This window comes from Solanum verrucosum, unplaced genomic scaffold, assembly GCF_900185275.1.
Source record: "Solanum verrucosum unplaced genomic scaffold, falcon-dt-bn FXZP01000043.1, whole genome shotgun sequence".
NCBI classification, from domain to species: domain Eukaryota; kingdom Viridiplantae; phylum Streptophyta; class Magnoliopsida; order Solanales; family Solanaceae; genus Solanum; species Solanum verrucosum.
This window is the reverse complement of record NW_026020181.1, coordinates 318,516-342,696: the sequence shown is the minus strand read 5'-3', so window position 1 is coordinate 342,696 and position 24,181 is coordinate 318,516. Positions and strand designations below refer to the sequence as shown.

General features: G+C 35.1%; 3 protein-coding genes across 7 annotated transcripts in view; 2 read left to right on the top strand and 1 right to left on the bottom strand.

Annotated features, from left to right (window-relative positions):
* LOC125829219 (elongation factor 1-alpha) overlaps positions 1-24,181 on the top strand; it is a 369,546-nt gene that overhangs the window by 193,220 nt on the left and 152,145 nt on the right. The gene's annotated exons all lie outside the window — the stretch shown is intronic.
* Positions 1-24,181, bottom strand: part of LOC125829220 (elongation factor 1-alpha) — a 248,290-nt gene that overhangs the window by 180,025 nt on the left and 44,084 nt on the right. The gene's annotated exons all lie outside the window — the stretch shown is intronic.
* LOC125829221 (MADS-box protein AGL24-like) lies at positions 22,816-23,523 on the top strand. The gene has a single exon (XM_049508470.1). The coding sequence runs from the start codon at positions 22,816-22,818 to the stop codon at positions 23,521-23,523; it is 708 nt and encodes a 235-aa protein (XP_049364427.1).

Genomic DNA, 24,181 nt, shown 5'->3' with positions numbered 1-24,181 from the left:
TTATAGAAAGATGGACCATAAGATAAGGCATTGTCCTTTGATTACTACGAATTAGGGAGATAATTGTCAAAGGGCTCAACCATATCCTTCATTTGGTCCAAGTGGTTCGGGTACTAGTGCTCCTAAGCAAGATAGGTTTTATACTCTTCAGACTCATGGTGAGCAAGAGGGTTCTCTCGCTTTGGTTACCGGTATGTTGAAAGTTTTCCAACTTGATGTTTATGCTTTACTTGATCCCGGTTCTAGTTTGTCTTTTGTAATGCCATATGTGGCTATGAGGTTCGATGTGCTCCCTGATGTGTTGTTAGAACCTTTTTCTGTCTCTACTCCTATCGGTGCTTCTATTTTGTCAAAGAGGGTCTATAGAAAGTGTCATGTTTCCTTGTCCCATAGAGTTACTCTTGTTGACTTGGTAGAGCTTGATATGTTAGACTTCGATGTGATTCTTGGTATGGATTGGTTGCACTCATGTTATGCTTCTATTGATTGTAGAACCAATGTAGTCAAGTTTCAGTTCCTGAATGAGCCTATCCTAGAGTTAAAGGGGGGAAATTCTATGCCTAAGGGCCATTTTGTTTCTTATCTCAAAGTTAGAAAGATGATTTCTAAGGGTTGATTTCGCCTTCTAGTTAGGGTGAGGGATATAGATTCTAAAACCCCTTCTCTTGAGTCGGTCCCCATTGTAAATGAGTTTCTTCAAGTGTTCCCAGATGACTTGCCGGTATTCCTCCCGAGCGGGAAATAGACTTCGATATTGACCCTTTCCCAGATATGCAACCTATTTCTATCCCTCATTACCATGTAGCTCTGGTAGAACTTAAGGATTTGAAAGAACAATTGAAGGATTTGTTGGATAAGGGTTTCATCCGACCGAGTATCTCTTCATGGGGTGCTCCAGTTTTGTTTGTTAGAAAGAAAGATTATTCTCTTCGTATGTGTATTGATTATCGACAATTGAACAAGATGACCATTAAGAACAAGTATCTTCTCCTAAGAATATATGATTTATTTGACCTACTTCAAGGAGCAAGTTATTTCTCTAAGATTGATCTCCGATCGAGATATCACCAATTGAGGGTGAAAAATGATGACATTCCGAAGATGTCTTTTCAAACTTGGTATGGTCACTATGAGTTTCTAGTAATATTATTTGGGTTGCCTAATGCTCCGGTGGAGTTTATGGACCTGATGAATAGGGTGTTTAGATAATACCTTGACATATTTGTGATTGTGTTCAGCGATGATATTTTGATCTATTCAAGGAGTGAGAATGAGCATGTTGACTATTTGAGGATCATATTGCATGTTCTTAAGGACCAACAACTTTTTGCAAAGTTTAGCAAGTATGAATTTTGGTTAAGGTTCGTAGCTTTTCTTGGTCATATCGTTTTGATCAAGGGTATAGAGGTAGATCCTAAGAAGATGGATGTGGTCAAGGGTTGGCCTAGATCTCTACCTCCCTCGGATATTAGAAGCTTCTTGGCTTTGGTTCGTTACTATTGAAGGTTTGTTGAGGGTTTCTCATCAATTGCCTCTCCTTTGACGACTTTGACACAAAATAAGGCTAAGTTTGTGGTCCGAAGAGTTGAAAGATAGACTAACTTCCGCTTCACTGTTGACCTTACCGGAAGGAACGAATGGTTTTGTGGTGTATTGTGATGCCTCGAGAATTGGGCTAGGGTGTATGCTTATGCAAAATGGGAAAGTTATTACCTATGCCTCAAGTCAACTTAAAATCCACGAGAAGATTATCCTACACACGACCTTGAGTTAGCGGCGGTCGTTTTTGCCTTAAAGATTTGGAGACACTATTTGTATGGAGTACATGTATATGTGTTTACCGACCATAATATTTTGCAATATTTGTTTAATCAAAAGGATTTGAATGTTCGCCAAAGAAGGTGGCTTGAATTATTAAAGGATTATGACATAAGTGTTCTTTATCACCCCGGTAAAGCTAACGTAGTAATGGTTGCTCTTAGTCGATTATCTATAGGTAGTGTTGCTCATATTGAATAAGAAAAGAAAGAGTTGGTTCGAGATGTTCATAGATTGGCTCGATTAGGTATTTAACTAGTGGAGTCAACCAAAGGTGGTGTTATGGTTCATAATGGTTCTGAATCATCTTTTGTGGCGGATGTGAAAGCCAAGCAAGGTCTTGATCCAATTTTGGTAGAATTGAAAGAGGCGGTGCTTAAGAAATCTGTTCAGGCTTTCTCCCAAGGGGGAGATGGTGTGCTTAGATACCAAGGTTGATTGTGTGTTCCGAATGTGGATGACTTGAGGGAACATATTTTGACAGAAGCCCATAGTTTGCGGTATTCGATTCACCAGGGAGCCACCAAGATGTATTGTGATCTACGGGAGGTCTATTGGTGGAATGGGATGAAGAAAGATATTGTGAGAGTTGTGGCTAAGTGTCCAAATTGCCAACAAGTAAAGGCTCAACATCAGAAACCGAGAGGTTTGTCCCAAGATATTAGCATTCCAACTTGGAAGCAGGAAGATTTGAACATGGACTTTATAGTTAGTTTGCCTCGCACCCGGCGACAACATGATTTGATTTGGGTGATAGTAGATCGGATGACGAAATCGGGCTCACTTCCTTCCCGTAAAAGTTTCTTATTCGGCGGAGGACTATGCCAAGATGTACTGAAGAGAAATAGTAAAGTTGCATGGAGTGCCTTTGTCCATTATTTCTGATCGTGGTACCCAATTCACCTCACAGTTTTGGAAGTCATTCTAAAAGGGTCTTGGCATTAAGGTTAAGCTTAGCACGACTTTTCATCCCCAAACCGATGGGAAAGCGGAGTGTACTATCAAAACATTGGAAGATATGGTAAGGGATTCTGTGATTGATGTTAAGGGCAATTAGGATGACCATTTTCCATTGATTGAGTTTTCTTACAATAATAGCTATCACTTGAGTATCGATATTGCTCCATTTGAGGCCCTATATGGTAGGAGGTATAGATCACCCATAGGTTGGTTTGATATGGGTGAAGTTGCTCCCATAGGTCCCAAATTGGTACAAGAGGCCATGGAAAAAGTTTGGCGTATACGGGAAAAGTTGAAAATGGCTCAAGGTCGACAAAAGTCGTATGCTAATGTGAGGAAAAGGGATATCGAGTTTGATGTTAATGATTCGGTGTAATGAGGTGTAATGAGGTTTGGTAATAAAGGGAAGCTTAGTCCCCGGTATGTAGGCCCATATCGAATTTTGAGACGTGTTGGTAAGGTTGCTTATGAGTTAGATTTGCCAAATGAGTTGGCATCGGTGCATCCGATTTTCCATGTCTCTATGCTTAAGAAGTGTGTTAAAGATCCGACATCCATATTTTCACTAGAAGGGTTGGGAGTTGATGAAAGTATTTCTTATGAGGAAGTTCCGGTAGAGATTCTAGACCGGCAAGTCAAGAAGTTGAGAAAGAAGGAAATAGCTTCCGTAAAATTATTATGGAGGAATCAATTAGTTGAGGGTGCTACTTAGGAGGCCGAGGCCGATATGAAGCCTCGATATCCTCACCTTTTTCCTTCTACTCCTATTCTAGCTTGAGGTAATGAGTTTCCTCTTGGTTTGTCCTTTGTTTTGGGAGTCATGTGTTTTATGTGTTTCCATGATTTCCTTATGTGATGCATGTTCATGAAAACTTGTGTTTTGGAAGAAAATGAGTTTATATGAATAATCTTTCTCATGTTGTTGTGCATTGAGTATGAGTTGCCTATACACTTCATGACATGAATGTATGAACATACTTTAGCTATTCTTTTTGGGAGTGAAGTGCATATAGGCTCCATGAGGTTGTGTCGAGCATCATTTTAGCTTGGAGAAGGTAGTACCTCCTTGAACATGAGAAATGTTGAAATTTCATGCATAATGAGTTGTTAGATGTAGTTCCTACTTCTTTGTGATGCATTGAGTATGTTTAGCTTGGAGTTGATATTTCTTCCTTGGTTTTGTGCATGTTGATGAGTTGCATGCATGATGGCCGCTAGTATTGAGTCTTTACTTCCAAAAGGTGTCTAGAAATGTCATTCGAGGACGAATGTTCCCAAGGAGTAGATAATGTAACACCTCGGAATCTAGTAGACTAAACTAGGGCTAAGTGAGAGGGCTAGAGCCAAGGAAGAGGGCAAGAGCCAAGGAAGAGGGCAAGAGCCAGGGAAGAGTTCTAGGGCAGCCCACTCTTCCCTAGACACTGCCCACCTTCCCACGACAACCACCACGATTCATGGTGAGGACCATGACTCGTGGTAGGCTAGGCAGTAGCTACCCCTAAGGCTGCCCAAAACAGCTTCCTCCATACGAGAGCCTTGACGGCTCCTGAAGGCTCCCACTGGCCGTGGGAGTGCTTGTGAGGATGACTTAGTTTATAGGGGTTAAGGGGAGGGTTAAATAGCTATTGGATCATGGCCACGAGGGGCACCACGGCTCGTGGGGCCTTACGTGAAGGGGAGGCAGATCACTGAAGGGTAAAGACTAAAGGGTTTTTTCCAGTTTTAATTAGATTAATACTATGTCAGTTTTCCTAAGCCTAGGACCCCTATATAAGTCATTTTAACCCCAAAACTAATCCATTCAAGTCATTATTTCAAAAACCCAAAAGAAAATCAAAGTTATTCCTCCCCAAAATATTTCTCTCTCTAGAAAGAAGAAGAAGAAGAAGAAGAAAGGATTCAAGCTAGGATCAAGGTTAAGCCTCAATTATTCAATTGAAATTAAACTTTGGGCTTTGAGGTATGATAGTTTTCATCCATGGATTCCTTTAATCCATGGAGTTCCCAATTCCTCAATTTCAAAGACTAGAATTCCCCAATTAAGTTTGGGTTCTTCAATTATCATGGGTTCTCTAAATAGTTGGTTTAAATGATTGAATTATGATATGTTATACATGAATTGATGAATTACAATGATTTTAGGATGATTACCCGCATGAACCCATGTAATCCCCTTGTTTTCAAGTTATGAATCATATGATGTGAGATTTTGATCTTCAAGGAAGAATTTTATGAAATTGAGCATGTATTGCAAGCTTTACATGTATTTATGTTGAGATCCATATTTAACCTATGTTTTCTAAGTATTGATGATTGGAAGTGGGTTTTGACCTCAAGAGGTGAATTATGGACTTATATATTCATTTTCCTATGAAATTTATGCAAATGTTTTAAGGGTGCTTTGAGAGTAAAGTACCAATGATGATGCTGTGTTGTGAAAGGTATTATCATAAACACATAATAGCATGATGTGAAATGTTTTCTCACATAGAAAGGATTCTTAGGTTGAAAGGCTTTCTCACCTAATTGAATCAAAGACAAGGAGCTATCTTAATGAAACTAGCTTGGATTGGTTGTCCAAGGGCACCTTTCCATGATTAATGAAGTCAAGTAAGAAATGAATATTCTGTGGGAATTTATGATTAGCACCAAGTGGATATTGATAGTGAAATGGAAGCTCTCCCGTAGTAGAGGTTGGGTTTCCAAAGAAATCTCATGAGATGAAAGATCTCCCGTAGAAGCGGCCGGGTTTCTAGTAGCAATCTCCTTATCCCTTAACTATGTGCCCATAGGTTGATCAACTAGTGGATCCACTTAATCTAAAACTTCTTAGTTCTACCTTGGCAAGTAGGACAATCTTTTTTGGTGTGGGAGACATCGAGGGATCATGTTATAGCTCACATGGTCTCTATGTCGGTTAAGGCTAATTCCCCACATTAATAATGAACTAAGGTTACTTCAAGAAGTATTTTATATGATTTTAAATGTTTTGAAGATTATATTCACTTGCATTGATCATGGTTTTATGACTTATGGTTTCTAACTCTCAAAGAACAAAACTCACCAAAGTGTAAGTCCACGAGAGGCTTCACAGTTCGTCTACTTCTTTACGGGCCATAAAAACCCTCATGAACAACACTTAGGTGGTGATCACTATTGCATTTCTTTTACGATGGCTTATATGGGAAGTGGAACCTTTCACGGACCGTATAGCCACCCATATAAAATAAATTTTAGTAAGCAAAAAAAGATTTTCTTTTATTATTTAATTCTTTGTTTATTGAGTGGCCTTTCCCAATAATGGATTGAGTAACAACATTCTTAAGGGAAAGTGTAACTTTGTATGATTACACAAGGGAAGTCTGAGTCATTAGTATAGTCATTTTGCTTACTTGAATACTAACTTTTTTCTCACAGGTACGATGGCTAAAGCAAGGCGAAAACAGCACAACTACACATCACACCCCCTACTTCTCTAGAACCAAGTTCAAGCAGTAAGCATCCAGTTGCTCGGGAGTCCAAGTGGACACTACAATTGAACAACACTCACCCCTAGCAACTCGATCTTGGACAGCCAGGGCAGTAGAACAACATGATACTACTCATTTCCAATTTGACGAGGAACGAGATGGTTTTAAGAGTCAGCAGGGGTGTGATGATCAACTCGGGCTTCAACAAATAACCCACCTGCACTTGAGGCTGAGGAAGAAGAAAGGGATAGCCAAAAGGACATCGACGCCAGTGATAGTGGTGGCACTGTTACGAAGTTTGTTCGGGAGAGGGAATCTAATCCAGTGGTCCAACAACAGCTCATCGAGGTTATCCACAATACATGGGCAATTCCTGGGTCACGAACTATTTTTGAATCTGGCGTACTGTCCAAGTTTGCTAGAATAGGCCGGAGGCCCATTATACCTGGAAAAAAGATTGTTCAGGCTAATTTGCAAGCTTTCCCGGAGATTTATGACATGTTCAAGAGGCATCACTTTGAGTGGATAACCAAAAATGTAACACCCTAAAAACTTCTAAGTTAAGACTCGAATCATTCTTCATTTACTTGAAGGGTCATATCGGGTGATTCATAAATTACCCATATGTGTAAAGGTAAATTCATTAGTGTGGGAATGATTTAGATATCAATTAAGATCACTAGAATTCCCTAGGACAAAGTAGAGTTGAGAGTTTCCTTATCGATTATGTTTTAATGAAAGATTCTACTTTGGTCTATTTCAAACGACCATATATCTTAGAATATAAAGAGTTACGTGGACTATAACCTATAAAATTAAATGTATTTAAATATACTTTCCAATACCACCAATTTCATGTCAATCCAATTTCTGAGAAAAAAGCTATGACCATTTTAGTAACTAATACAGTGTAGTGATGAATTAGCCGACGTGAAAACATTAAAAGGGGTCTTTTTGTCTTTTTACCTCCAAGAAAACCCTAAACAAATTTCTTGACTAATAAAAGGCTCAAAACAATCAGATTTTCATCTTTTGATCCATCATTCTCTTTTCTCTCAAACCCTAGGGCAAAACCCTAGGGAAAAATCAAAGTAGAAGACTCTATTCAAGATTCTTCTTCCAGGTAAGTCCTTCTCCAAGAATTTCATTCTTTCCAACTCAAATTCCTCCATAGAATTATGAATCAATAATGAAAATCATAATTTTTAGTCAAAGAGATTTCAAAAAACTAATTCAAGAATCTTAATAAATGTTTGCTTGATTGTTTTCCTTCAAGCTAAGGTTTCAAGGCTTCTAACCAAGTTCTTTTATAAGATTCTTCAAGGTATAGGATGGGCCGTTGCAACATGTGGTGGGACATTGTATCATGCTAGGCTCATAGTAATAGTTGTCAGTTAGAGAAACTCCCCAGGAGTTAAAGTATATAATTTTCATATTGCTTCTATTACATATCTTATTGTAAAGTTTAAATGGTTTTCACTTCATGTTCATGTATTTATTCAGTTGAGTTTCTTTCGGACATACAGTTCAATTATTTTTTAACTCAACCATATTACATACTCGTACATTCCATGTACTGATGTCATTCGACATGCATCCTTTTATGATGCAGATATAGGTGTTCATATTATCTACAAACGCTTCGAAAAGATCACTCTACACTCCAGTTAGCATTAGTGAGCTTCATTGTATTTAAGAGGACTTCATAGTTACTTTCCAGTTAGTAGTTTTGAGGTGTCTTGGGTCTTGTCCCGACATCCTTCCTTAATAGTAGAGGCTTTATATATAGATAGTTTTGGAGAGTATTTCAGTTTCAGATATTTTATTTAAAATTAATCTTTCATACTAAATATATTCAGTCAAGTTTTGAGATTTAGTAAGTTGTTTTTAAATGTTTCTTTCAATTTGACGCTTATGTATGCTTGAGTTAGTCTTCCACTTATAGTCAGCCAGGATGAGGGTTCACTTGGGGACCAACAATGGTTCTCGAATGCCGGCCATGTCTAGGGTGTAGGCTCAGGGCGTGACAAACTTAGTATCAAAGCACAGAGTTCAAGTTTCCTAGGGTGTCTATGAAGCCATGTCAAGTAGGATCTTATTTATGGTTGTGAGGGCCCCACTTCTATAAATGAGGGACTATAAACACTTAGGAAAATTTTCCTTTCTTTCATACTCTTAATCGTGTAGTAGAGCTGTGTCATAAGGAATTTATTCTAACTCGTGCATTCTCATATCTATTCTACTACCCCTCATACTAAAGGTGGTTGAAAAGTTAATCCCAAGATCCTTATGGATGAGTTATTCTAAGCATAAAAATCTTGAGAAAGTCATGAGACTGCAGAGGGGAATAATAGAAGCCCGTGAGTGAGCTTAAGTGTTCTGATTCAAAAGAATGCACTCTTATTCATGTGAATCGTGCATTCAAGCTAAAAGAGAGATGTACCCCCAAACTCTCTTCTCTAAACCTTGTTCGGTTAAGACCCTTATAAGGAAGTATGTTTTAGAGCTTGGGGTGGTATTTTCACCCAAAAAGATAGTATGAGTTACGTGATTACGAGCAATAGTAGTAGAAGTGCCGAGAGATAGAGAAAAGTATGCGGATGTATAGTAATCTAAGAAGGGAGAGGGTGATGAGGAAAATTAAGATGTTGTAGTCATGCACCGAGAAAGTTATATATTAATAAGGATTTTCCACTTATAGGTAGAGTATGAAGTGATGAGTTTGTGTAGATTTCATAATAGAAGGTAGAGTAAGATTTACTAGTATAGATGCCTTAGACTATACTTTAACCAGAAGGGAATTTACACAATGTTAGTGAAGGCCAAGTATAGGTGTTGAATAAAAGAGTAGAGTATTCATGAGTTGATAAAGAACCCATAATATTCATAGTGTTATAGAACTAATTAAGCAACGATGTATATTGAATGAGTAAATAGTACTTAAGTTGTGAAAGGAAATGTGGTGGTAAATTGTAAGTATGAAGACTAAGAGGTAAATATTGACTACTTTTCATGAGGTCTTAGTAGGCGTATGTTTCTTATTTTTTATCTAGTAGTTGTAAGCTAGTATAGTAAGCGAGCAATCGTGTTGATATCCGGGATTAGTAATAAACATTAAGCTTGAATTTGAGATGAGAGTTGTGGTAAACAAGAATGGCAACATGAGAGTGATGCTATTAGTTTTGATATCTGATTTGGTAGACTTGACATAGAGTAGGAAAGGAGTTAAGAGGTTAGTTACAATGAAGGTGAGTGATACAAGTGTGGGATTCTAACTTTGAGGTAAGAGTAGTGAAGTGTGGCTAATTCATTAGAGTAACAAGAACATTAAGAGGTGTACCCGAGGTTTTATGTAACTAGATTAGGTTCTAATTAAGTTTATTGTTTTCCATATATAGCCTAGATAGTATATTTGAGTCGTCAATGTGGAATAGGCTGAGGTAAGCATTATTTTTTTTTCTTCTTTAAGAGTTAAATGAAGCTACCTTATAAGCCAATGAGAAGAGGTTAATAGAAGAATATTAGAAAGAGGTCTTAGAAGGAGTCTTCGTACCTACTTATGAAGTGTTCTGTAGCCATAAGATCAGCTTTTCTGAGTATTAAAGGGAATGTCGACTAATTTAGAGATGATGGAATAGATATTTAGCTTTAAAAACGTCAACCTTAGACATAAGGGGGAGATGATGAGATGAGAAACCAATTCAAGTGTTGAGGATGAGAGAGTGATGTTTTCGAATGAGTTTAAGAGATTCATCAATCCATTCATACTCTAGCGTATTTCTCAAAGTTTAGTTATTACAACATCTTGTTGATATTCCTAATATCAGAATTGTATCTATGACCTATTCTCATACCCTTCAGAGAGATTCACATCTATTTTAGTTTCAAGAATGAGGGGCAAGGAATTTAGCCCATTGATCTCAATCTTATCCATAAAGTCATGGATATCAGCCTCATGATATTAACCTATTCATATAAGCATTCATGTCTCATAGTACGCTTGGTCTAAAAAATTCATGATTTACTCTCAATGGCTAGCAACATAATGTTATGCCATGCATATTCTTATATCAAATATCTCGAATGAATCGTACTTATGATCTTTTTCCCTAAAGTCCTTTCAGTAATCCTTTTTAGTTTTGGTGAGTGGTGTTGTTGATAGTAATTGTATGATGATAAAGGAGAGGAGTGCTATTTCTTATTATGATAGTGATGGGTGTGTTTATTCCATCTAAGGTTATGAATATGGAGGAAGAAGGAGATAAGGTTTTACAATGAGTACTAAGTCAGCTTCCTGGTGGTAATGCATGAAAGTTCAGTTGGTAGAGAGGATGAGAAGTTCTTAGAAAGTGGGTTAGTATGAGTCTATAGAGTGGATAACGTTCTAAGCTTGAATCTGGTGTTGTTAACATGTGGACAATACGTGATACATTAGGTGTTTCATGTTATGAGCTCAATGTTAGTTGAATATAGCGGTAAGGAGTAGTGTTCTTGGGATGAGATTTCATATAGAGGTACAAATCTTGTGATTTAGATCAGAATAATCACCCTATGTTAAGTACTTTGTGATTCCGAGTTAGACTTGAATAAATTAAGAGTAACCCCTTTCCATTCTTAGACCAGCCGTCATTCGAGGATGAATGATCCCAAGGGGGAGATATTGTAACACATGAGAATTTCTAAGTTAAGACTCGAGCCATTCTTCATTTACATGTAGGGTCATATCGGGTGATTCATAAATTACCCATGTGTATAAAGGTAAATACTTTAGTGTGGGAATTATTTGGATATGAATTAAGATCAATAGAATCCCCTAGCACAAAGTAGAGTTGAAAGTTTCCTTATCGATTAAGATTTGATGTAAGATTCTACTTGGGTCAACTTCAAACGGCTATATCTTTTAGAATATAAAGAGTTATGTGGCCCATAACAAATCGAATTAAAGGTATTTGAATCTACTTTCCAACGCCACCAATTTCGCATCAATCCAATTTCTGAGTAAAAATGTATGACCATTTTAGTAACTGATATTATGCAGTGATGAATTAGCCAACAAGAAAACATTAAAAGGGGTCTTTTTGTCCTTTTACCTCCAAGAAAACCCTAAACGAATTTTTGACTTATAAAAGGCCAAAAACAATCAGATTTTCATCTTATAATCCATCATTTTCTTCTCTCTCAAACCGTAGGGCAAAAACCTAAGGAAAAATCAAAGTACAAGACTCTATTCAAGATTCATTTAATCTTTTTCAAGATTCTTTCAATCTTTTTCAAGATTCTTCTTAAATGTAAGTCCTTCTCCAAAAATTTCATTCTTTCCAACTCAAATTCCTCCATATAATTATGACTCACTAATGAAAATCATAATTCTTGATCATAGAGATTTCAAGAAACTAATTCAAGAATCTCAAGAAAGGTTTTCTTGATTGTTTTCCTTCAAGCTAAGGTTTCAAGGCTTCTAACCAAGTTCTTTTATAAGATTCTTCAAGAACCTTGTTCTTCCAGGTATGTAAGGTTATCATAGTGTTGGAGTATTTTGTCCTCACGCCCTACATGCACTTTCAAATCATTAAAAGAGTAATCTAATATTCTACCCCTATATTTGAGTATTATTGAGATGAGTTAATTTTGAGTTCTCGAGTTCCTATTTTTTATTAAATTCTACTCCTAATTATTGAGTTGTTATATGTTATGCAATAAAATTTTTGAGTTGAGTCATTCATGTCCATAATTTTGCATGAACCATATTAATTGAGTTATAAATTTTGAGAATCTTTTTAAAGCCAACACTTGAGTTTTAAAATGAATTTTTTGAGGAAGTAAAGATGAGTTTTGAGAAAGAGTTGTATTCATGAGTTTCTATATGGGTATTGAGGTCCTCAAGTTGAGTCGTTCATGTCCATAATTCCGCATGAACCCTACAAATTGAGTTATAAGTCTTGAAAGTCTTTGAAAACCAATCATTGTATTTCAAACTAAGTTTTGAGAAAAAGTTTAAAGGTTTTATTTCATAAAGACTTAAGAGTTTCTAATTTTATTTTATTCAAATATATATTCATATACATATGTACCTATATTAATTGTGGGACTTGAAAGATAAGTTCATAAGTGCATGTTTCCAAGAAGGTAAACGTGTCTTATGTTTTGAAAAGTACGTCAAGTAATGTAAGAAGTTCATTCTTTGGAATGGATAAATTGAGCACAAAGTTATGTTAATTATTTTTTGAGTAGTATCGAGCACCGACTTGAGTTTGAGTCTTTTAAGATTCGGAAGTTCCACGCCAGCGTAGGATATGATAGCATTGATTCTTCATGCGACTCTTCACTACCTCTGAGAACTCCAATTAGATGGATCCATAGTCACGGTATCATCTCATACCCCAGGCAAGGTATAGGATGGGCCCTTGCAACATGCGGTAAGACGTTGTATCATTGTTAGGCTCATAGTAATGGTTGTCAGTCAGAGAAACTCCCCACAAGTTAAAGTATGTTATTTTCATATTGCTTTTATTGCATATCTTATTGTAAAGCTTAAATGGTTTTCACTACATGTTCATGTATTGATTTGGTTGAGTTTCTTTCGGTCATTATGTTCAGTTGTTTGTTTACTCAACCATATTATGTATTGATGTCATTCGACCTACATCCTTTTATGATGCAGATATATGTGTTCATGATTATCAACAAGTATTTGGTTGATATCACTCTACACTCCAATTAGCTTTGGTGAGCCTCCTTGTATTCCAGAGGACTACACAGTTACTTTCCATTTAGTATTTTTAAGGTGTCTTGGGTGTTGTCCCAACTTCCTTCCTTAATAGTAGAGGCTTCATAGTTACACAGTTTTCATGAGTCTTTCAGTTTAAGATATTTTATTTAAAATTAATCTTTCATACTCAATATATCCAGTGAAGTTTTAAGATCTAGTAAGTTTTTTTAAATGTTTCTTTCAATTTGAAGCTTTTGTATGCTTGAGTTAGTCTTCCGCTTGTAGTTAGCCAGAATGAGGGTTTGCTTGGGGACCATCAATGGTTCTCTACTGCCGGCCATGTCCAGGGTATAGGCTCGGGGAGTGAAAAACTTGGTATCAGAGCACATAGTTCAAGTGTTCTAGGGTGTCTATGAAGTCATGTTAAGTAGGATCTTATTTATGGTTGTGAGGGCCCCACTTCTATAAATGAGAGACTACAGGCACTTAGGAAAATCTTCTTTCTTTCATACTCTAAATCGTGTAAGAACTGTGTCATAAGAAATTTATTCTAACTTGTGTGTTCTCATATCCATTCTACTACCCGTCATACTAAAGGTGTTTGAAAAGTAAATACCAAGATCCTTATGGATGAGTTATTCTAAGCAAAACAATCTTGAGAAAGCCATGATACTGCAGAGAGCTTTAGTGTTTTGATTACCCATATGTGTATGGGTAAATTCTTTAGTGTGTAAATGATTTGGATATGAATTAAAGTCACTAGAATCCCTTATCACAAAGCAGAGTTGAAAGTTTCCTTATCTATTACGTTTTGATGTAAGATTCTACTTGGGTCAACTTCAAACGATCATATCTCTTTGTATATAAAAGGTTATGTGGCCCATAGCCTATCAAATTAAAGACATTTGATTCTACTTTCCAATGCCACCAAATTTTCGTCAATCCAATTTCTAAGTAAAATGTTATGATCATTTTAGTAACTGATACAATGCAGTGACGAATTAGCCGATGGGAAAACATTAGAGGGGTCTTTTTGTCTTTTTACCTCCAAGAAAACTCTAAACGAGTTTCTTGACTAATAAAAGGCTCAAAACAATCAAATTTTCATAGTTGAATTCATCATTCTCTTCTCTCTCAAACCCTAGGTAAAAACCCTAAGGAAAAATCAAAGTAGAAGACTCTATTAAAGATTCTTTTAATCTTTTTCAAGATTCTTTCAATCTTTTTCAAGATTTTCTTCAAGGTAAGTCCTTCTCCAAGAATATCAATCTTTTCAACTCCAATTCCTCCATACAATTTTGAATCACTAAGGAAAATCATAATTCTTGGTCATAGAGATTTCAAGAATCTCAAGAGAGATTTTCTTGATTGTTCTCCTTCAAGCTAGGGTTTCAAGGATTCAAACCAAGTTCTTTTTCAAGATTCTTCAAGAACCTTGTTCTTACAGGTATGTAAGGTTATCATAGTGTTTGAATAGTTCATCCTCACGCCCTACATCTACTTTCAAATCAGTAAAAAAGTAATCTAATATTCTACCCCGAGATTTGAGTATTCTTGAGATTTGTTAATTTTGAGTTTTTGGGTTCCTATTTCTTTTTGAAATTCTACTTTTAATTATTTAATTGCTATGTGTTATGCATTAACATTCTTGAGTTGAGTCATTCATGTCCATATTTTTGCATGAACCCTATAAATTGAGTTATAAATTTTGAAAAGCTTTTTAAAGCTAATACTTGAGTTTTAAACTGAGTTTTTTAAGGAAGTAAAGATGAGTTTTGAGAAAGAGTTGTATTCATGAGTTTCTATATGGTTATTGAGGTCATCAAGTTGACTCGTTCATGTTCATAATCAGGCAAGAACCCTACGAATTGAGTTTTAAATCTTGAGAGTTTTTGAAAGCCAATCATTGTGTTTCAAACTGAGTTTTGAGAAAAAATATAAAGGTTCTATTTCATAAAGACTTAAGAGTTTCTAATGTTACTTTTATTCATATATGTATTCATATACATTGTACCTATGTTAATTACTGGACTTGAAAGATATGTTCATAAGTGCATGTTTTCAAGAAGGTAAACACGTCTCATGTTTTGAAAAGTATTTCAAGTAATATAAGAAGTCCATTCTTTGTAATGGGTAAATTGAGCACAAAGTTATGTTAATTATTTTGGGAGTAGTATCGAGCACCGAGTTGGGTTCGAGTCTTTTATGATTTGGAAGTCCCACAAAACTACGTAGCCATCGTATGATAGTATAGCATTGATTCTTCATATGACTCCTCACTGCCTCTGAGAAGGCCAATTTGATGGATCCATAGTCACGATATCATCTTATACCCCAGGAAAGGTATAGGATAGACACCTTTGCAAAGTGAGGCGGGACGTTACATCATGGCTATGCTCATAGTAATGGTTGTCAGTTAGAGAAACTCCCCACAAGTTAAAGTATATTATCTTCATATTGTTTTTATTGCATATCTTATTATAAATCTTAAATGATTTTCACTTCATGTTTATGTATTGATTCAGTTGAGTTTCTTTCAGTCATTCAATTCAGTTATTTGTTTACTCAGCCATATAACATACTCGTACATTCCATTTACTGATGTCATTCAACCTGCATCCTTTTATGATGTAGATATAGGTGTTCATATTATCAACAGGCGCTTCGTTGAGATCACTCTACACTCCAGTTAGTTTTGGTGAGCCTCTTTATATTCCAGAGGACTTGACAGTTCCTTCAAGTTAGTAGTTTTGAGGTGTCATGGGTTTTGTCCCGATATCCTTCCTTAATAGTACTGGCTTCATAGATAGACAGTTTTGGAGAGTCTTTTCAGTTTCAGATATGTTATTTAAAATTTATCTTTCATACTCAATATATTCTATGAAGTTTTGAGATTTAGTAAGTTGTTTTTAAACGTTTCTTTCAATTTGATGCTTATGTATGCTTGAGTTAGTCTTCCGGTTGTAGTCAGCCAGGATGAGGGTTTGCTTGGGGACCACCAATGGTTCTCGAGTGCCAGCAACGTCCAGGGTATAGGCTTGGGGCATGAAAAAAAAGTCGTGGCATTTTGAGAGGCATTTCAACAGAGAGTTCTACTCCTTATATGATGCTTCTCAACTTAACTTTGAAACTGCCAAAACATCAACAACAAAAAAAGAGGGGAAGAAAGAAGCAACACTGTAGTTAGCACTACTACATGAAGTGTATTTTTGTGGAGCCAAGGTAGATATTTCAAAGACAAAAATTAATAGATTTCTGCATGGATCAAAATGCATTGCACCTATTGTAGTAAGTTGATATGAGGTTCTTCATCATTCGGTGACAAGTGAGTTGGAGATGAGTGACTCGGTGCCTCGAGAGGGCCTTACAACATGGATTGATGGGTTGATCAGGATTGATGATGAGGCAACATCATGGGTAGCTAACCCAAAGCTTCACATCACCAAGGTATTTTTGTCATTTCCGGCTAAAGTTCGGTGGGCGATAGTTCATGCACAGTTGCGGCCAACAAGAAATGATAAAACTCTCTCACCTTCCCAAGCTTCATTAATAGCTTGTATCATTGTGGGTTATGCATTGAATGTGGGTCGGTAAATTTCTAGAGAAATGAGGGATTGTGCCCTCAATGAAAGAGCAAGTCTTCTTTTCCCTTGTATGTTCAGGAGATTTTGCCAACATGCCCAAATACCTCCTAACAATTAGGTGTATAGATACATTGAAGAAACTAAGTTCACTTCGGTTACTAAGATTAAATATGTGGCCAACCCACTGTATGACAGACGAGAAGGTCCTGCAGCACCAATAGTCATGTTGCCACATGTACTAATTGTGCCTGCACAAGGTGAGGGTATTGCTAGTGAGTTTGCCATGATATCAACGCAAGTAGCCCTGAGAGCCCAGTCTTTCACAGCACCACCTTCATCGGCCGCAGGTACATTTTTCTCTCTGCCTGTAGCATTCTTTGACAGACTTGTGGCAGAACAATGGTAGACCACAGATATACTTGTCATGACCCAGGGGTACCCCCAAGATGTAATACGGCGTACTTGAACCTGAAGGGGTCTCATACAACCCCTTTGCATATCATGACATAAGAACATAGGGAAAAATAGTGCAGAATTTAAAACTTTTCTTTACAATAGAAGTCTTTTATAAAATAAGAGAGAGTTTATAACACTATGTCTCAAACCATCTATAACATTTGAATTGAAACTCTTGAATACAATCTTAGGGACACGGCCCTTACAAAAAGTCTAAAACATAAAAGAAAGACATAAAGGACATCTGGTCAAGCCCTCGATTACTATGAGGACTCACCAATCTTCTTCTTCTTGATCTACTATAGTCCTAGCCATGAGGGTAGCATCCGATATCACCAAACCCTACACTTATAGAAAATGTAGAAATATGGGTTAGTATAAAAATGTACTATGTATGGAAGCCATGCATAAAAATCCTTAAAACATGCATAAAAGGGACATTTTATTTGAAACCATGCTATATGCCACTTTTGAACATCATTTTTGAAATAGTTGGAGAATATAGCTCGTAAGACAAACCAGACACAATTCATCATAAGATAAAGGATATCATCATAATCACAAGCATAGTCTCCAACACAACATAATGCATACTCCACTCGTCACAAGACATAGTTCACATGCATAATTACATACCAAGATCATATCATCATAATAGAACTATCACATAAGCAACTCTAAGATATACTTGTGCAATGCATAGATAGGATCCCATAATCTTATCTACACTAAGTATCACTTCTAGGTCACCATGATCATGCATAACATAAGTTCATATATCTTCATAGCATAAGGAACCCACACTATAACCCCTTTATAAGTCTACTTGTGCAATGTATAAGTGAAGTCACATACCCACACTCACACTAAGTAAAGCTCATTAAGAAGTCATAAGTATAGTCCATGTTCATAATTTATACAAAGCATACATTTAACTCATAATCATCATATCATAAGAGAGACATACCATGCCCACTCTCAAAGTTCACTTGTGCAATGTATAAGTGAAGTCCAATACCCCCACTCATACTAAGTAGAACCTCTTGAGGAAACATAATACATAAATCATGTTCTTATCATAATTTATATTCTAATCATAGAGAGAAATAGCCTTAACTGACATAGACCATGTTGAGCTACATGGAATCCGGTGTTCTACCTCCACACCGAAAAGAGGTGTCCTACTTGCCTAAGGTAGAACGTTCATTTTAGCGTTTAGGTGGATCCACTAGATAAAGACCTATGTGGGCACATAGTTATGGGATATGGAGATTGCTACTAGAAACACAGACTACTAGCGTAAAAGGTTCCTATCTCATGAGATAACTTACATTGGGAAGCCGGACGTTCTAACGTAAAAGCTTCCATCTCATTTTCATATCCACTTAGTCCTAAGCATAATTCCCTTTAAAATTCATACTAAGTCTTTACTTAAGTTTATGTTCATGAAAGAATGCACTAGGCACTCAAACCAACATAGTAGCATAATAGCTCATTGATTCATTAGGTGAGAATGTCCTTTCAACCTTAGAATCATCAACATGTGAGTAAACCTTTCACATCATATTCATAGTGTGTTCATGAGAATAGTCTTTCAATCAACACAACAAGCTTATCATAAATATACATCTTCATGCATAGTCATGTGTGAGGGTGCATATGAGAATTAGACTTTCAACAATACCTTAGACACATCATAGTCATGTTCATGCATGGGGTGTGTGTGTGTGATTGTCCTTTCAATGACACAACAACAACATTATCATCATATACACTCAACGCTCTAAGTGTTCATAAAACATGCGCATAACATCATAATCATGCATACTCCTCATATCTTGCATTTAAGGATCATGTTACACATCTAGCATTCACCATATGAGACATAGATACAGTCATAACTCAATTACAACAATCATTCCATGTATACACTTATATTATATATCATGTGGATGAAGTCCTTTCAAAATAATTCCATCTACAATTCAACATACATAATAGCTTCCTTCTCTAAGCTTTGACATCCTTAACTTATTCATATTAGCTTTTACTATTAAAGCCCTTAAGATTCATCTTCATACTACAATCATTACTCTCAAGTAATACCTCACATGGTCATCATGTAAACCTAACTCTCAAGGTAAACATAGCCACATGCTTCATTCTTACTCAATTATAGCCATATAGCATCAAGTAAAATAAATCTCAATACCACTTCAACCATGATTCATCATGTAAGCCCTAATCAAGTTAGTTCATATCTACAAGCTTTAATTATAAGCAATCCATGTCTAGCTGATCTAATCTAAGGCAATTTACCATGAAGTTCATCAATCTTAGACGGTCACATTTGAACCCTCAATTTGCCACTTTCATTACATAACCCTAGGCCACATCAATTTCACCCCAGAATCTTAGGTTAGTCAAGTATACATGTAGAATCATATCAAAATCATGCAATCACATCATAATCTACTCACACCCAATCAATTTGGATCAACTTGCAACAACATTCATAATGTAAAGAAGAACCATAGCTAGGATTGGGGAACTCATGGATTCTTGAGGAATTCGAGTTAAAATCATATAAAATCAGTAATACATTCATAAACAAATATAATTCAACCTTTAAAAGAAACCTTGAAAGGAATTCATGGGTTAAGTTGAAACCCTAGCTATTTGGAGAATTATAGATTTGACATAAAAGCTTTTGAAGGGACACCTTGGGTGATAGCTATCCAAGAATGAAAACTTACATACCTTATGAAGATTTCCACACTAAATTGAAGAATAAAGGCTGCTTCTTGAAACCCTAGCTTGATTTTGTTCTTGCTCTTCAATGGAGTCTTAGAGAGAGAATTTTTTGGGAGGAGAGTATTTGGGATTTGATTTGGGGTCTTGGGTTATAATGAATTAAGGGGGTGTTTAATGAATTAAAATACTTTATATATATATATATATAGTATATTAAACAACCCTTACTTAAAACAACTTAAAAATGAATTACCTAAGTTAACCCATCTGTTGGCCGAGATTTGACAGAATTGCAGACTTGACTCACGCCCACCACTCACAGATCATGAGTGGACCTACGGGTCGTGCTGCTGGTCCGTAGGTCAGGGATGAGGCTTATTTTTTAGGGCCTGACCCACGACCCCTACCTACGGGGCGTGGGTCCACCTACTGGTCTTAGGTGCCATCCGTAGGTGGCCCTCTTTTGGACAGTTTTTGAGTTCTTTGGGGTCTTGGGTTAGGCTTTAGGGTCCTCCTCAAGGACCCTTGGTTGGTCCTTGGGGGGTCGTATCTTGACGTTTAACCCCTAAACACCTCAACCTAAGCTCAAAAAGTCGTTTTACACTTCTATACCCCACATCCAACTTGACAACACACTCGTAAGGCTCTAGTTCCACCTACTAGTTTTTGGGTCGTTACAATACTTGATCAGGTAGTTGAGAAGCTACCAGAAGTGGTCCACAAGTATGTATTTTGTTCCACTTTTGGGACTTGTATTCTTTTTAGTAGCTCTGTACTTGTGTCCACCATGTCCTTGGATTGGATCTTTTGTTGATTTGTATATATTTTTATTGTTCCCTTTTTCAGTTGTTTTCCTTTGAATTGCTTTGTTTATCTTTAATTGTTTGTTATTTCTACTCGACACGCCTGTTACTTATTATTCTGAGATACATATTGGCTTACTTACTAATGGGGTACGGTAGGTGTCATCATGACTCGAGGTTTCGGATCGTGACAAACGATGTCCACCATGTTTTGGGATGGATCTTTCGTATCTTTTGTCCTCGCTCGATACATGTATATATGTTGGTTTATGTGATTCTATGTTGTTACCTCTTTTGTTGCCTTGTTTCTTGTTTTTGTTGGTGCTTCTACTTTCTAGGCTTGTTACCTCCATTCTAAACTTAAGCTTGGCTAACCAATTAGTGGGATTTAGCAGATGTCATCATGACTTGAGGTACATCAACTTTTTTGGGGCTTGACAAATAATTAATTTTTCCTTACATGAAGAATAGAATAACTATTCTAGAAAACTCATAATTATATGATTATAAATGGTAAAATATTAAAAGCATATATTATTTGTATGATTAATAATGGCAACAGTATTGAAATATTATCTAACTTACTAGCTATTGTTTAAGAGTCTAAATGGTAATGTCATTATCAATTGATTGTTTTAACCTTAGGTGGTTACTACAAATGCCTAAATAAGAAAATTATTGAGGATAATAACACTTTACTCTCTAAATAATTGATATTTTTTGTAATGTAGGAAAGTCATACTTATATAATTATGAATGGAAAAATATTAAAAGCATATGAAGTTTGAATAATTTAAAAGGTAAAAGTATTAAAATATTACCCATTGGACTACATAATGTTTAGGAGTCTAAAATGGTAATGTCATTACCAATTGATCATTTTAGTCTTAGAAGATTATTTCAAATGTCTAAAATGGAAAATTATTTGTGATAATAACGTATTTCCCTCTCTAACTATAAATAAATATTTATTTTTATTCTTGTAATATAGAAAATTCATAGTTATATGATTATGCATTGTAAAATATTAAAATCATATCATGTTTGTATGATTAAAATAGGTAAAAATATTAAAATAATATCTTATTTGATAAGATACTATTTAGGAGTCTAAAATGGTAATGTCATTAATATTGGACCATTAGTCTTAGACAATTACTTAAAATACCTAAATAAGAAAATTATTGGGAAAAATTAAACTGTAATATCTCAATTATTAATAAATTTTAATCTTAGTCATTTTATTGTATAATAGGCATATTTAAGCTTTGATTAATTCAAATGTGTGTCTTTAATCCTCTTAAATAGAAAATGTGTTATATTTGGGCTCTTCTAAAAAAAATTACCTTGAAATATGTAGTATCATTATAAGCTTAACATCACACATGATTAATTAAATGATGGAGTGATCAATAATTGATGAGTTAAAAAAGAACATTTGAAATAATTGAAGGTTTAATTTGTTTAGTCAAATAACACAATAAATCCATCGATAATTAATAATGGAAGTACTCTTGACTTCACACTACCATTAAATTTGAGATATCCCCTGACAATACCAAAAACTTTAGTGCACCAGCTATATGTAACTTATAATATACTAGAGGTCGATGTATTTGAACATTTTGGACAATATTTTTAGAAAACCCCTCTCTTTTTTTGTATTCGATCAGCTTAATTTTGAAATATTTATTTCCAAAAAATAATAAATAATTTCCATGAAATCACTTATTTTTGAAGAATGAATTACTTCTGTTTTCTGAGTTCTCGACTCATATATCATGACTTATTTCAATCAGTAGAATAGTCTTAACCTTTAATTAAAAAAATTATCATCAATCTATAAATTTCATACTTTTTTCATATGGATTGGAAAACTAAAACATATTTAAAAATCCGTTTGAAATATGATCCAAAAATATTTTCTAAGAATATACTAACATATTTTTCATAGAGAAAGTTTTCAACAAAATATTACTGTGCCATAAGTTAATTATTTGCACTTTTTAACTCCAAAAATAATTATGTAAAATGAATTTTCATAATATAAAACTTTTAAGGAAAAAATATAATATTTTTCTTGGAATCAGATTACGATAATTAGTTAATTATTAATTTAACAAAAATGTCTCAATAAACTTAATATTTCTTGATAGTCACTAGTAGCAATTCATGATAGACATCTATAAAAGTTGCATACCTTTTCACATTTTATGTATTCTACTCCCAAAGAGAGTGATTTTTATATTTGGGTATCAAATATGGATAGAAAGAGGCTTAGGAATACTAGGAACGATAGTGAAAATGTAAGAAGCTCCCTTCTAGACAAAAGAACAACAAGTTTATTTAAGAAAGCAGAAGAGTTTTCTATTTTATGTGATATCGATATTGCTATAATTATTTTTAGCCCGGGAGAAATCCAACCTATTGTTTGGAAATCTACAGATCTTGCTAAGGAGGTATTAGTGAGGTATTCAAAGTTTACTAAGGAAGAAAGGATTATAAAATTAATGATACATGAAAGGTATCTTTCAAAGAAAGTGGATGAGAAAGAAGAAAAAATTGAGAAAATAGAAAAAATGAATGAGGAGAAGGAAATGGAAATCCTCTTCAATCAACTTGTGGAGGGAAAGAATATCGCTGAACTTACTGCTAGAGAAATCCAAGGTTTATTAAAGTTGTCTAATACTAAGATAGCTAAACTTTATGAGAGAAAGGAAAAAATCAATCAACAACATCAGTCTTCTCAACCTCAAAATTCTCCCTCAAACATCAAGTTCCCAAATGAAAATGCTACCCTATTACCAAATTCAATGGATGATTTGATCAATGACATGTGGTTTTTTGAGACTATGTCTACTAATCACCATTACTTTGACTTAGGGGATGGAAACAATATCGATTCTTCCCCAATTGAAGGTGATGACATCAGTGCCGGAGATAATGGACATTCCAAGGACCTTGATTGATAATGTAATGCTTGTGTTGTTCTATTATTATATTTTTTTGTTGGTATTTAATAGTTTCTATTGATTTATTTCATTTTCAAATTTATTTTGTGATTTTGTATTTTTATTTCAATTATTTATGAAGGTTATTATTCTGTTGGAAAAGTGAACATATTCGTTTAGAAATTTGTTTATATTTGATACATATTGTATTCCATGTGCATGCTCAAGTATTTAATTGTATATGGATCACCATTTTAAAAAACTTAAGTATTTATAAACTATCCAAAACAATTAGTCATATCTAAAATATCACAATTTTCACCTATAACTCTTTCTGTTTTTTCGCTCCTATATATGTTCTTCTTATTCTTTAATCATTTTTTTTATTATCCCCCATTTTTTCTTCTCTAAACTTTCTCTATTCTTATTTTTCATCCCCTTCATATCCTCTATCACTCCATATCTTTGAAATGATTTTGGATTTTAAGTTATTGATAAGGGATGTCAAATTTGAATTGCTATAACAGAGTTTTATTCAAGATGATGAAATTTTGGTAGAGATAATGGATTTAAGTTGTTTGAATGAGTTTTAATGATTACTCATGAAAGAAAATTTTATGTGGGTGAATTTGACGGGATAGATGGTGTTCCAAAGAAACTATAAAGTTGTTAGTAG

Excerpts from the sequence above, each read along its gene's own strand:
- LOC125829221 (XM_049508470.1), top strand. The coding sequence starts at position 22,816 with ATGGATAGAAAGAGGCTTAGGAATACTAGGAACGATAGTGAAAATGTA.